This window comes from Egretta garzetta, unplaced genomic scaffold, assembly GCF_000687185.1.
Source record: "Egretta garzetta isolate BGI_Z169 unplaced genomic scaffold, ASM68718v1 scaffold588, whole genome shotgun sequence".
NCBI lineage: Eukaryota > Metazoa > Chordata > Aves > Pelecaniformes > Ardeidae > Egretta > Egretta garzetta.
Genome location: NW_009260496.1, coordinates 110,902 through 124,120, shown reverse-complemented (window position 1 = coordinate 124,120; position 13,219 = coordinate 110,902). Strand labels below are relative to the sequence as shown.

The 13,219-nt window shown below is 52.9% G+C and overlaps 1 protein-coding gene across 1 annotated transcript in view; it reads right to left on the bottom strand.

The window, feature by feature from the left end:
• Positions 1-473: 473 nt before the first annotated feature.
• Positions 474-13,219, bottom strand: part of CD34 (CD34 molecule) — a 44,793-nt gene continuing 32,047 nt past the window's right edge. Inside the window, exons 2-8 of the mRNA XM_035899925.1 lie at positions 7,702-7,845; positions 6,390-6,661; positions 6,203-6,280; positions 3,585-3,732; positions 3,229-3,269; positions 2,324-2,488; positions 474-665 (exon numbers count right to left, since the gene is read on the bottom strand). Of these exons, the coding sequence (XP_035755818.1) occupies positions 474-665; positions 2,324-2,488; positions 3,229-3,269; positions 3,585-3,732; positions 6,203-6,280; positions 6,390-6,661; positions 7,702-7,845 (1,040 nt within the window). The remainder of the gene's footprint in view (positions 666-2,323; positions 2,489-3,228; positions 3,270-3,584; positions 3,733-6,202; positions 6,281-6,389; positions 6,662-7,701; positions 7,846-13,219) is intronic.

Below are 13,219 nucleotides of genomic sequence, written 5' to 3'. Positions count from 1 at the left end.
AAACAACTCTGGTAACCAAAATTATCTGAAACCTGAGAGGGTTTTGTCACTGAAATCCCAATTTAACTATCGTCATCAGCCTAGCACATCGCCACCAAAAATTCTGACTGTTTGGAGTCTGGCTCAAGGCTTCTGTAGCTTCATCTGCCTCTGCTTAAAGGCTGCGCAGGTCCAAGGGCACTTGCGTTGCTCGTTACGTTCTTCTAAAAACAAAAGCAGAGACCAGCTGCCAAGTGTCCTGTGTGGTCAGCCAGCAGGAGGAGGAGGAGGAGGAGGAGGAGGCAGAGAAGCAGGTCTGGCAATGCTGGTGCTTAATGTGTTTTAGGCTGAGTCTGAAGTTCTTCACAGAAATAGTAATTAAAAAAAAAAAAAAAAGTTCTGCAATTCCCTAACAGTCCATGGAAAATGCTTGCCCTCCTTTTCCTCTCCGCTCCCCTCTTGGTTCACGGTCAGGATGAGCTTCTCGGCACGGCTCACATTTCGGTGTCGGCGGGACTGTGCTGCCTGGCGGAGTGGCCGTTCTTGGAGGACGCCTGGCCGGTCCCGTTCTCCTGAGCTCCGCCGTTGAGGTTTGGCTTCTCCTGCAGCTCAGGTTGCTCTTGGGAGGGCGTCATCAACATCGTGTTTCCCTGGCTACCGTTTTCCATGTAATATGGGTCTTCAGCCTAAACAGGTACATAAATAATAAAAGGCAGAGTTAGGGAAGGGAAAGGGCTGACAGCAACCAGCTTTGATTGCAGGCGGCGGCTTGGCCGGCTGCCTGCGCTTCCCGCACAGGAGGTACAAACAACTGCAGGCATGGGAACCTGCTCTCGCCGACAAGGAGGGCAACAGAGGGCCTGAACCATGCCGTGGCAAGATGAAGCAAGAAAACCAGCCAGGAACTGCTTTTTTATTTTATTTTTTTTTTTCTCCTGGACCTGAAAAGAGAAACCATCAGGTTTTGTTGTTTTCTCATAACCAGGTTTTGGACCTGACCCTGCCTTGGGTTTGCAAAGCTTCCCCATGACAGACCCCCTCTGCTTTCCACTGTGGCCAAGTAAGAAGCACCATTGAATAAAAGCTATGGAAATTGCCTGTTTTTCTTTCCCCGTCCTTCTTTCTTTCAGCCTGTACATAGATCTGCTAGCAAGGCGCTAGCAGAAGCACAGGACTGCGCTCCAGCGAAGGCAAGGACACGCTGCGTGGTTTGCTACCACTGTTGCTGGAAGGAGCAGATGCCTCTGGAGGATCTGGAGCGAGAGCAGAGCTGCCTCCATCCCCCACCACGATAACTCCCCATGTGTCGGACCGCGGCAGGTCTGATAGCAATGCAATGGGCACTGGCGGTCCCGGGCCGTGGGTGGCAATTGCCAGCTGGCTGCAGGTAGCCCCGCTCCTTGTTTGCTCCGTGGCATCCAGCATGGCAGGCTGCAGAGCTTCCCACCCGCCCCGCTGTTTGCTTGGCCCCTTCTCCGTGGCAGTGAGATGGATGTGCTGGACACATCTCCCCTAGAAACCAGATTGACACGGCCGTGCATTTACACGGGCAGCTCCCAGCCACGCATTTCCCCTGCTGCCAGCATCCAGGAGATGGTGCCCGGTGGCAGCGGGCTTGAGAGCCCAAGCTGCAATGTCCCTGCCTCTGACTCATGCCCTTGACTTCCCATCTGGATATTTTGTGAGCAGCCTTCCTGGCAATGCCAGAACCTAACGGCCTCCCAGGACACGGCTGTTCACATGCCCACGAGCAGCGATGGGGGAAAAGCATGGCCCCTCCTCGCTTTGCAGAGGGCTCACGTCCCCGAAGGTCGCTGGGAGGGAAGAGTCCTCAGCGGTCAGCCTGCCTGGAAAGGGGAAAATGGAAATAGGAGATTTCTTTCTTTCTTGATATATTTTATTACCGTCGCTTGTTAAGTGAGGGGAGAAATAGCCTTTATTACAGCATCGGTACAGGACAGACATAGAACTCAAACGCAGGGAATGGCAAGTTAAAGTGTGTCACTTTTAACGACAAATTCATAAGGTTTCGGTGTCTCTGGAGGGGTCTTGCTGGATGAGTTCTTACTGCTGAGCAAAAATAAGTGTTAGACCTCGAAGTATGAGCGAGAAAGGGGCGGCTTTCCCACCGGAGCGATCAGCTGAGAGTTAATTTTAGAAGGCAAGAGAGGTTTCCCTTCACCTCCCTGGCTCCTGCCCTTCGCCTTGCCCAGGCTGGCCCAGCCCCGGGTCACAACGCTGGGGACACACGGACACACACATGGGCTGAGGGTACTGAGCTGCAGGGTCCCCCCGGGCACCCCCCACCTCTCTACCGGCGGCTCTGCCATCTATAAGCACTAACCAGCCTCTCTCCCGCCGGGCTCCAGCTCCGCCGCTTCATCAGGAAATATCCAGCCAAGCCCAGGAACGCCAGCAGGAGTCCAGATGTGACCAAGGCGATCAGGGTCTTCTGAGAGAAGTCTTCGCGGTTCCTCACGCTCCCCCGTTTAAGGGATTTTATTCCAAACTGGAAAAAAAAACCCACCAGAGAGAGCCGGGAGTCTGACAAACAGGAAACCTGTGCATCTGCAGAACAGGCACTGGGCTTAAAACAATGCTGCTCCTCACCTCCTTGTTAAGCTTCACATAAACAAAGCCGGGCTTTGCTACCCAAGCGCCCCAGCTTTGCACTTGCCCTGTGAGCTCTCACATCCTCCCAGTCTCATTTCCATCCTAATATCTTCGGCGGCAGAGGGAAGTTTTCTCCCTCGAACAGGAGAGCTCAAGCCCTGAGATTTAGGGCATGCATCTGCGTGGCTGCAATATCCCCGTGCACTGCTGCTGCAGCTCTGCTCCACCTGGAGCTCAGCTTTAGGAGCCGACGGCAGCCTCACCCGAGTGGCGAGAGGAGGAATTAATTAATGTCAGCGTGGTGCTTTGGAGAAGCAGAGTGCCAATTACATCTAAGAGTTAGTGCTGGGATCTAGGCCCCTTTTTTTAAGAAAATACTACTAAATTTTACAGTAACTATTTCAAGCATTTCTGCCTTCAGCGTTTGGATTAGTGCTGTCGCGGTGCACCGCTGCCTCGTTGCGTGGCTGGTGGCCGGCTCCAACCATCTCGGGTCCCAACACCCAACGATCACCCCAAGGTGGAGGCAGGTTCAGGTCTCAGCTGTCTGCCCCAGCCTCAACTGACTGCCTCAAAAATCTCCTTTCTCCAGCCGCTCGTCCATTTTTCTCATCTGGATTTGCTCAAGGAATTTACCTTTTCCCAGTGAGACGGCGGGAGCATATCTGTAGCAGGATCTGCAAGGTTTAAAAGAGGAGAGGCACGTTACAAAGAGGGTCACGCTGCAGCTAACGCCGGCATCAAAGAGCCTGGCCACTGCTGAACACAGAGGAGCCGTGAGCCCCTTCGCTGCTCCGGAGGCGGCGCCACGGCTCCGTGGATCTGGGAAGACCCCAGAAAGAAGAGCAGTGGTGGCAGAGAGAAGCCTCCTCCCAGGCTGCAACCGAGGATTCGCGTCCCACCGCCTCTCCCCACAAGCAGGCCCCTCTCCCATCGCCCACGTTGAGGTCGTTATCCCGCGGTATCGGCGACAGCCAACGAGCTCAGCTGACCTCTCTCGCCGACGAGGATGAGCAGCATACAGTCACGGTCCACCTCGGATTTAGCGAGTATAATCTGGCAGGGGGAGGGAACACGGTGGCTGTTCTCTTCACAGATTGCATTCCATAATTCCGAGCCCTTCATCTCTAAAAAATGGTTCTGCAAAATTTTCAAACAAACAGCCATTGAAACGACCGAACCGACGAATTCCCCATCCCAGCTGTGCTGAAGCTCTACCTTCTGGTGTGGGTTTTGGTGGCTTTTCTGTGCTGTGCAAAGCCAAGCCAACGCAACAACAAGCGCCAAACAGCCCGGGCTGGGTGTCAGACCTTCCCCTCCCACCCCACCGCTGCTTTGAGCCCCAACGCCAACACCTAGAAAATGGAGATGCTTGTTTCTTGTTTCTTAACTTAATGAGAGTAAATTAAGTGAAGATATTACTAACAACTCTTGCAAATGGCATTTAAACAAAGCTAAATTTAGGATCTGAATTGCACGGCAAGTCCCTCCAATTTTTGGACTGAAAGAGCTGCCTGAAGAGCCCTATTGTTTCAGAGTCCCAGGCAGGGGCTGGGAAAGGAGGGAAATAACAAAGAAGCATTGAGCCTTCCTGTTTAGGAAATGTCTTAAATGTTTTTGCTAGGTTGCTGATCAAAGGCCAGGCAAAAAAATACAAATTTCTCACATTTTCGAGCTGAACCAACTCTTGGGTGGAAGAGGAAGAGGAGCGAGGAGCTGCAGCCTTTCCCTTCTCAAGCCAGTTTCTCTATCAGACAGGATAGGCTTTCTCCTCGGGTCTATTTTCAGCCACAGTCAGGCTTGGAGACAGAGCCCGCAGTTGCTGAAAGGCGTTATCAGCTTCCCTAACATCCTCCCAGCTGGGGACATCATCTGAACTGTGGCCATGCCTGCTCCCTCGAGACAGAGACTGGCTCCAGCTGAACCCCCTGCCCTGCCCCTGCCCTCCCCGGGAGGTACCCGCCGACGTGGGGCTGAGAAGGAGGAGAAACCCCTCTTGCCTTGCAGCACCGGGCAGCTCAGTCCCTTCCTCACTTTGCCTTAGAACGGCCTCAGTATTGTTGCTGGGATTGCCACATCCTCTTAGCGTACAAAAACACAGAAACTTATCCATGGGAGAATAACAAACAAATCATTTTCAGCTGTTTCTATAGAGCTTGGCTTGGGGTGAGAAAGGCCAAGATGGAACAAGAGACCCAAGTGTGTATTTTCCTTTCTCTGCCGTGGAAAGAACTCATTGGAGTGTCAGAATTTCCCTTTGCAATTAGCAGCGCTGGGTGCCAGCTTATTGCTCATTTGCTTTGGGAAAGGCCAGCAAGAAAGCAAGACAGCGCACAGTCCCTCCTATCTGCTCTCCTCGCAGACGCTCTTATCGGGTTCCCAGGTTCAGTGGCCGCTGAGCCTGAGCTGGTTTTTCCCACTCGATGATGGTGGAAGCATGGGAGAGGTCTGCTGCGGGGTGAGACCTCCCAGAAAAACACAGTTGGAGCTGGAAGTGGGGCAAGTTTGACTCATCTCACATGGAGGGAGGGTTAAGAGGACGTGCAACTAGATACAACTCTGTAGGATATTCTGTATGTTATCTATGCATCCATGTATGCATGTGCAGGTATGTAATGCGTGTGTAGTGCCTGTAATCCCTGTGCCCAGGAGGTGCCGTTGCCCACTAGATGGCATCTGTGATCGAAATCACCCGCTCCCGGAGGAGTTTTCCATGTGAATTCTTGCTAAAGTGCAGTCGCTGTGAACAGGAGCAAGTCTAAATGCCATTTAATCGGCAATTTGCAGAGAAAAGCCAAGTAAGAATTCACTCATCCTATGGCTGGCAGTACGGCTGACCAGCAGAAGCAAGATAAATCATTGTCATTTTATACCCTGGGCATTGCCAAACCCGCTGTCCCCCAAGATCTGGCACCATCTGGCCTCTCTTGCAGGTTGTAGCTCCTGCGTGAAAGGTTTTTTTCCTCCCACCCACTCCTGGTCTCAGCCGGACCTGCTTCTGCTTTTATAAATGCTTCACTTCTGGTGCACAAGCCAAGGGCAGTTGCAGAGAGCCTGGGGTTCCCTTAGGAGCCAGTGCAGATGGGGACACTGATCGGCCACCCGTGCTCCTTCACATGCCCGGTTTTCTATCCTAGGGCAGTTGGCAAGACAAAAAAAGGCGCCCGCCTTCCCAACAGGGAAGAGGAAGAAGAAGAACAAAGGCAATTTCCCGTTAAACACAGTGGGAGATACTTTAGAAGCTAAACTGACCCCAGAGCTTAATCATGAAAAAGGAGGCTTTATGCAACCAGGAGGTTGTTTTTCCTGGGACTGCTGTGATCGTCCCTTTGGGACCCCCCTGGGACTGCTGTGATCGTCCCTTTGGGACCCTCCTGGGACTGCTGTGATCGTCCCCACCTCCACCAGTTTGGCAGAGCTCAGATGTTCTGCCCCAGAGGTTATGGTGTGATCTCCCACCCCAAACCGACCCCCCCAGGTATGGTGGGTGACCCCATCGCTGCAAGCCTGAGAGCGCTGCAGGAACCTGCCCATGGCTGTTTGCTTGCACCCCCTCCCCCTGCATGTGTCCCCCCTTGGAGGTGCGTGGCCACCCGGGGCTGCAACTCACGCAAGTGCTGGACTCGTTGAGCTGCAAGCAGATGGCTCCGGTGTCGTTCAATTCTTTGACGTTGTAGCATGTGATGGGCTGGAAGGGAAAAACCAGAGCGGTGGGATCAGTGAAGCGCTGGGGGTTTGTGAGACAAGCCCAGCCTCCCCACGGTCCCATAGCCCGCGGTGCCCAGCCGCATCCTTACCTTGTCACTGTCCGTGTGCGGTGGCATCGTGGTGGCCAAGATGGGAGGATCCCCCGAGGTGACAGATGAGCTCATCAGAGCCAACGTGGACCCTGGGGTTTCTGCTGTCACGCTGGGTTGAGTTGCTGGGCTCTGGCTTGTGGGGACCCCTTGTCTTGTGTGGTTGGGCACTGAGGGGGTGCCCAGCGTGGGGCCTCGGCTGGGCTGTGGGCTCGTTGACTCGCTGCTGAGCCCCGGGGAGGTGGGGCTGGATGCCAGGAACATGGCCGCAGCTTCGGTTTTAAAGAAATGCAATGAAAAGGATACATGAGAAAGCTTAAATCCTCTAAAATCAATGCGTGGCATTGCGATGACTGAAGTACAATATTGATTTGTCATAGTCAGCGGCACCAGAACGTGTTATTGGCTGTATAAGAAACGCGCATTAGACTTGCTTCAGCTACCTAATTGTTACATGCGCCTCATAATCTGTTTACAATGGGCCAATTTCCTGGGCATACGCTGCTCCACAGCAAGGATGCCATTGCCCGACCTCCCCTGCATCGCCCTCGCCTCCCCCTTGACCTTGACCAGAGCCTTCCAAAAAGATGCACTGATTTCAAAGGGCGTAAGAGAAAGGCACCGTACATCTGTGCAAGGGTCCCTGCTTCACAGCTCTTCAGAGCCTCGGCCTCTTATCGGAAAGGCTGGCGGACCTCTGGGTACCATTTGCTGAGCAAAGAAGAGGCGCGTTGAGATAAAAGATTAATGAGCATTTTGTCCCATCACCCCTTGGCTGTTTTGAAAAGGATGGGTCTAAGCTGCCTGTCCTGAAGACAGCGGTGTTAGGCTGGCCCAGGTGGGATTTTTCACAGAATCACAGGATCACAAGGGTTGGAAGGGACCTCAGGAGCTCACCCAGTCCCACCCCCCTGCTCAAGCAGGTTCACTTAGAGCGTGTCACACAGGACTTTGTCCAGGTGGGGGTTGAATATCTCCAGAGAAGGAAACTCCACAGCCCCCCTGGGCAGCCTAGGCCAGGGCTCGGGCACCCTCAAAGTCAAGAAGTTCTTCCTCATATTCAACTGAAACCTCTTATGTCTCAGTTTGTGCCCATGCCCCTTGTCCTGGCGCTGGGCACCACTGCAAAGAGTCTGGCTCCGTCAATTTTGGACAGGATTAAAGCTTCTGACCATACGACCAAGCTCTTTTTTGAGAGCACAACCCATACACTGACTGTGCGGTTTCTTAGGGCAAGCCTGGGCACTTCATAAATCCAATTATTAATGCAAGTGCTACCAGGGATCACAGGGGGAGCAAGGGGAGCCATTACCGGACGTCTCCGTCGGTGGCTTGGCACTGCTGGGGGATCCGGGGGCTCCGGTGACTCCGGTGGCTGCCGTGTTGCTGGTGTCTTTGGTTTCTGTGGTTGTGGCTGTGAGCATGGGGGTGCCTGTTGTGCTCCCAGAAGCTTTGCCTGCGGGCAGAGGGAGGTGTTAGTTAGGGGCTGCTGGCCCCCCGCCCCGGCCCCGAGCCCCTGCCTGCCCCCGAGGATCCCTGCAGGCAGGGCAGGGAGGCGTCAGCTGCTTTCACAAATTCACTTTTTTCTTGCCCCAAAATGGCACGCTGCCTTCGAGCTCATATGGGAGAAGCTCAAAGACTAAAGGCTTCGCCTGGGTGAGTGCCAAGCTTTGGTGCAGCCCTTGCAGAGGCTCCGGGGCTCCTGGGCGGCGCTGGAGGAGGACAGGCTTGTTTCTGCCCTCATCCTGCCCAATCCTCGGGTTTACCAAGGGATGCACAAAGCTCTGCACAAAGCTGGATTTCATAGTAGTTTGGGTTTATAATCCTTGGAGGAAAGACTCAGGCCTTGGAAGCGATCGCTTGCGCGCCTCAGGAAAAATAAGTTGGATTTGCAGTTGCAGGCACAATCTCAAAGTAAATAGAAACATTCCCATTGGCTTGGGACCAGCCCTGACTCATGAGCAAAAACATCTTTGGAGGTAAAGCAGAATGTTTGGAGAGTGGTTTGCTCTTCTAACTTAAAGTTTATATATTGCTTCCTGGTATGTTACAAGGATGACACTTCCAGCTTTTCCGACTGAAATGAACTGAGTCAGGGAAAATGCATTTCTTCCCATTTCTTAACCTTTTCTGTTCTTAAGATCTATTTCCCCCTTTAACAAACAGCTTCAGTCCAGGGCTGTTGCTGTTTAAGATTCTTATCCAGACACTAAAGAGAAAATCACACAAACTACGTTGTTCCATTTGTATTTCTGCCCAGGGGAGCCCGAGCTCCAAGAAGAGTTACCTCATCCTTCCAAACCACCCTTCGAGATGGAGCCGCACTGACAGGTCCTGATCAGCCGCCCAGCACCAGCGTCAGAGCAGCAGTGGCGCCGAATGCACCCGCTGCCACTTAAACACGCATTTAGGTATCAGGCACTGCGGTATCGGGCACGGCAGCATTGTCCTGGCAGGAATTTTTCTGAGTTGGGGCGTTCGTACTTTGCTGGGTCAGGTCCAGGGAACCTGGACGGCTCAGGAAAAGCAAAGACTGACATCGCCAGAGCTCATTTTGGCAAGGACAGCAGGCAGAGCTGCTTGGCTGTTCCTGCAGCCGGTGGGTGGTTGTACCAGAGGGTGCTGAGGGGGGGAGCACACCCCAGCCCAGCCTCATGGGGCCCTCGTGCTGGTGCATCCCATCCCATCCCATTGCATCCCAACCCATTCTGTCTCGTCCCATCCCATTGCATCCCATCTCGTTCAATTCCATTGCATCGCATCCCATCCCATCCAATTCCATTGCATCGCATGCCATCCCATCCTTTCCCATCCCATCCAATTCCATTGCAACCCATTGCATCGCATCCCATCCCATCGCATCCTGTCCCGTCCCGTCCCAGCCAGGCTGCAGCTGCTCTGGGTGCGGGAGCGCCGGGGGGAGGCGGGGGCCCTGCCGGGGGCTCCATGCAGGTGTCTGGAGCTGGGGTTTAGATTCTGGCACGGCTTTTATGTAAGGGAGAGGTTTCTTCTCTCCAAGACAACTCAGTTCCAACTGGTTAAATCACCAAGTTTCTCTGATGAATTTTAACAAATCAGAAGCAGGAGGCATGACTGCACGCCCAGAATAACGAGTAGCACGAGGTTAAACCCTTGCTCGGCACACAGCTCTGGGTTTGCATGGACCTTAGCAGGAAACTTTACATCACCAGAACAATGCAGCACCTGGGCTTGACCTCCCTGAGTGCCGCAGCCACCCAAGCACCTTTGAACTATTCCAGATGTTTGTAAAGCACCAGCGGTATTTCTAATCAAAGTCTTTTCACCACTCAATGCCCTAAATTGAAGCCTGGATTATTGCTCAGCGCAATTTGTGAGAAGACCTGTCACATACTATTTCTTTTTCTTCCCTTTACTGTATCGCGAGCAGGCGCTCTTAGAGGAAACGTGGCTAAGTTTTCTGAAACCTGAGGGCTCATGAGATAAATAACGATCCAGATGTGAGCTGGATAATCCACATGGTGCTCAGCTAAAGTGGATCACTTACTGCACCATACGTTTTTACCGGCTTTGCTAAACTTTGCCAATTCGTCAGTATTAAGGGTTTGAGTGTTTAGGCCAAGCCATTCATTAACCTCGGCGAAATCTTCACCTGGCAGTGCTAGCACAGGCAGGAGCAAAAGTGGGCAGATAAGTGAAAGAAAACTGTACTTCGCAGTACCTGCTGTATGCACCTATCTGGCTTTTACAAAGTTGGGGTTGGACTAGGTGACCTCTAGGGGTCCCTTCCAACCCCAAACATTCTGTGATTCTATGATTTTTAAAGGTACTTTAATAATGAGGCTAGGAAGTATCTCAGCTCAAATCAAAATTAAAAACCCCAAGGCTATAAATGTTAAAGCAGTTGACTTGGTTCACCGCTCACCCCTGAGCACTCACCCAGGACCAGAGAAGGCAAAACTCTGCAGTGGCAAAGGCTCAGGAAACAGGAGAAAAGTTTCCATGATTTACTCCCTGCTCTGCGCCCGCAGCAAATTAAAGATGGGGGGCTTCTCCCCTGCACCCCCAGCCCTGCAAGGTGGAAGGTGCAACCCACAGGGGCTTCCCAGGCAGCAACTGCACCTCCTGTGCTGAGAGCGGCCGATGGGCGACTCTCGGTGAGGCTTTTGGTGAACCTGTCCCGGGCTCCTGCGTCAGCGCCCCAGCTCAGAGAGCCCCCGCCAGGGTAAGCTTCTCCAGCCCTTCTCCGTGTTTAATAAAGTGGTTTTTTCCAAGCTCAGCCCGTGCATCAGAAGGGCTGAGCTACAGCAAAGCGCCGCGGGTGAGCCGGCACCGTGGGACCGCTGGTACCAGCGGCTGCAGAAGAGGAGGATGAGGAAGGGAGGGGAGCAGGGGGCTGCGGAGCCGCAGCCAGCCCAGGCTTCCCGCAGCAGCTCCTGCCAGGGCTCCAGCCTGCATCACTCAGGCCTTCCCGCTTCCACTGCTCTCAGCCATGTGGCAGGAATTCAAGCGGGTGGAGACCTCTTCCCTCTGGAAATATCTGATAAAAATCCCTTCCCTCCCCCTTTTCCTTCTCCCAGACAGGATATGGGTGTGGGACCGCAGTCACGCAGGGCAGGGGGCTGCGGGGGAGCCCGGCACCTTCCTGGGGACCGAGGTGGCTTGGGCAGTTATGGTGTGCAGCCCTCTAAAGGGCTTTAAACTCAAGTGGCTGTGAGTTTTAAAGCTCCTTTTTCCTTCCCTGATTTTTAGAGCTTTGCTAGATCTTGCAAATGGAATGAAGAAAGAATGCTTTTTAAAATGATGAGGAAAGGGAATTTTGTAAAAATCAAGCTTGGCAGAGATGAATAAAGACAGATATAAACCAGAAAAGAAGAAAATTTATATTAAAAAAATATTATATAGATAAAAAATAGAATGTGCTTGTATTAGGTACAAGTAGAATATATACACTGTTGACCGAGGAGCACCATGAAATAGAAGAACAAAATACAGCAAGCTCTGCCACGTAAGCTTTGAGACAAGCAGAGGCTCTGCACCTGGTTCATCAATACCCAATTTTGCCACCGCGAGCCGCCCGCAGCATCGCGCCGCTGCACGGGCAGAGGGTTCTCGAGCGGCCCCGGAGCGTTGGCCTGCTCTGCGGAGCAGGGACAAGCGTAAAGTTCTCCCCCGCTCATTGCAACTCGGGGGTTCCCCAAAGGATCAGGCAAACCCCAGGACTGCGTCTTTCACGGGCAATCCACTCCCTGCGCAGCTGGCCGAGGCTGCTCCGGCGTCAGCCCGCGGCCGGCAGCGAGGCGGTGCCCGGGCTCCCCACGCCGCACCCACGCGTACGCTCGTGGAAGACCCACGCCCGGCCCAGAGTGGCACAGGGGGTTGGGTTTTTTTTCCACGTAAAATGCGTGGCTTTGGCTGAAGCTGTCCTGGGGGCAGGTGGGGGCTGCTCATCCCACCCTCCTCCGCGCCACCAGGAGCCAAACCCGAGCGCAAACGTCCCAGAATTGGGATTTCCATGGGGAGATGCACAACTGATGCCTTCACTTAATTCCCTCAGACTCCCCAAAGAGCAGACGAGCGTGCAGAGCCCCAGGCATGGACTCCCTGGTTTTTCTTTGCTCTGCCCAGCAGATACAGACCCAAGATAACCCTCCTCCAGTTCGCAGCAAGTGCTAATAAAGCCCCATAACATCCTGCAGAAGTGCGGAGCGTTGCCTGTGCCAGCAAAGGAATGACATTTTGTGGCATTAAACCCCTTGTCGCCCAGGAGCTCTGTCTTTACAAAGGCAAAGCTTTTTATCACTCCTGTACCACTTTTGCTTTGTACGCCAAGGAACTCGGGTTTCACCTTCCAGGTGAACACTTTTGTCTTACGCCCTCGCTCGCTGCCCACTTCAGCCCAACCAGACAGCCTGGAATTGTATTTCTCTCAAATAAAATTGGTTTGGTTTTTTTTCCTTCCTGTAAAGTTAACATAGGCTGGAGGGTCAGGCACACCGGCTGGGGTGAGCAGTGCACCTTGGGGGCAAAGGGAACGTGAAAGGAGCCCCGTGAAATAGAAGAACAAAATACAGCCAATACTTTCAGTAGACCTCGCCGCTCACACTCATGAGCGTAAGGAAAAATCACATTTGAGGAGACACCCGGAGGTTCCTGGCTCCTGTCCCGGCGCACTGTGCAGCACACAGAGTGCTGCTTCACTTTTTCTTAGTCCCGTTTTATTACTTAATGGTTGTTGGGTTTGGGACAAAAATGATAATATTTCCCTAAAATATAACCCTTTAGAAAGTGCTACCTAGAGAAAAATCTCTGTATTATTATTGACTTTTCCATATGATGAATGCTTGAAGAACTGGAATAGGAGATCTTAATATTTATGGAGATTCATTTGATTTTCAGAAAACATTTAGTTCCTACCATGAACCAAACGCAAGGCTAATTTACACCAACGCAGACCAAGGAATGACTTGAACCGTGGCTGCACTTCCCAGCTTTGCACGCTGCATTTGCACCCCCGTGTGTTATCTGTAATATCCCAGGGAGCTCCTCTATCCCCATTGCTCTCCTTCTCAAAGCAGCAGCATTTTCCCTTTGCAAGCACATCGCTGCGAATGCGCTCGCCAGGTTGCCTGATGCCGTGCCGGTCTGCAAAACGTCAGCGTTCTTTATGTGAAATCACCATCTCCACCGAACGCTCCTTAAAACGCATCCCCCAGGCTGCCGGTTCGGAAGTTACAACGAAGTTGCCCCATGCACGACGCGCACGCTGCTGGGTGCTTGCCACCCTGGTATTTGCTGCAGTCAATACTCACCAGACAACTCCACGGCACAGAACGCGATCCAGAAAAGCT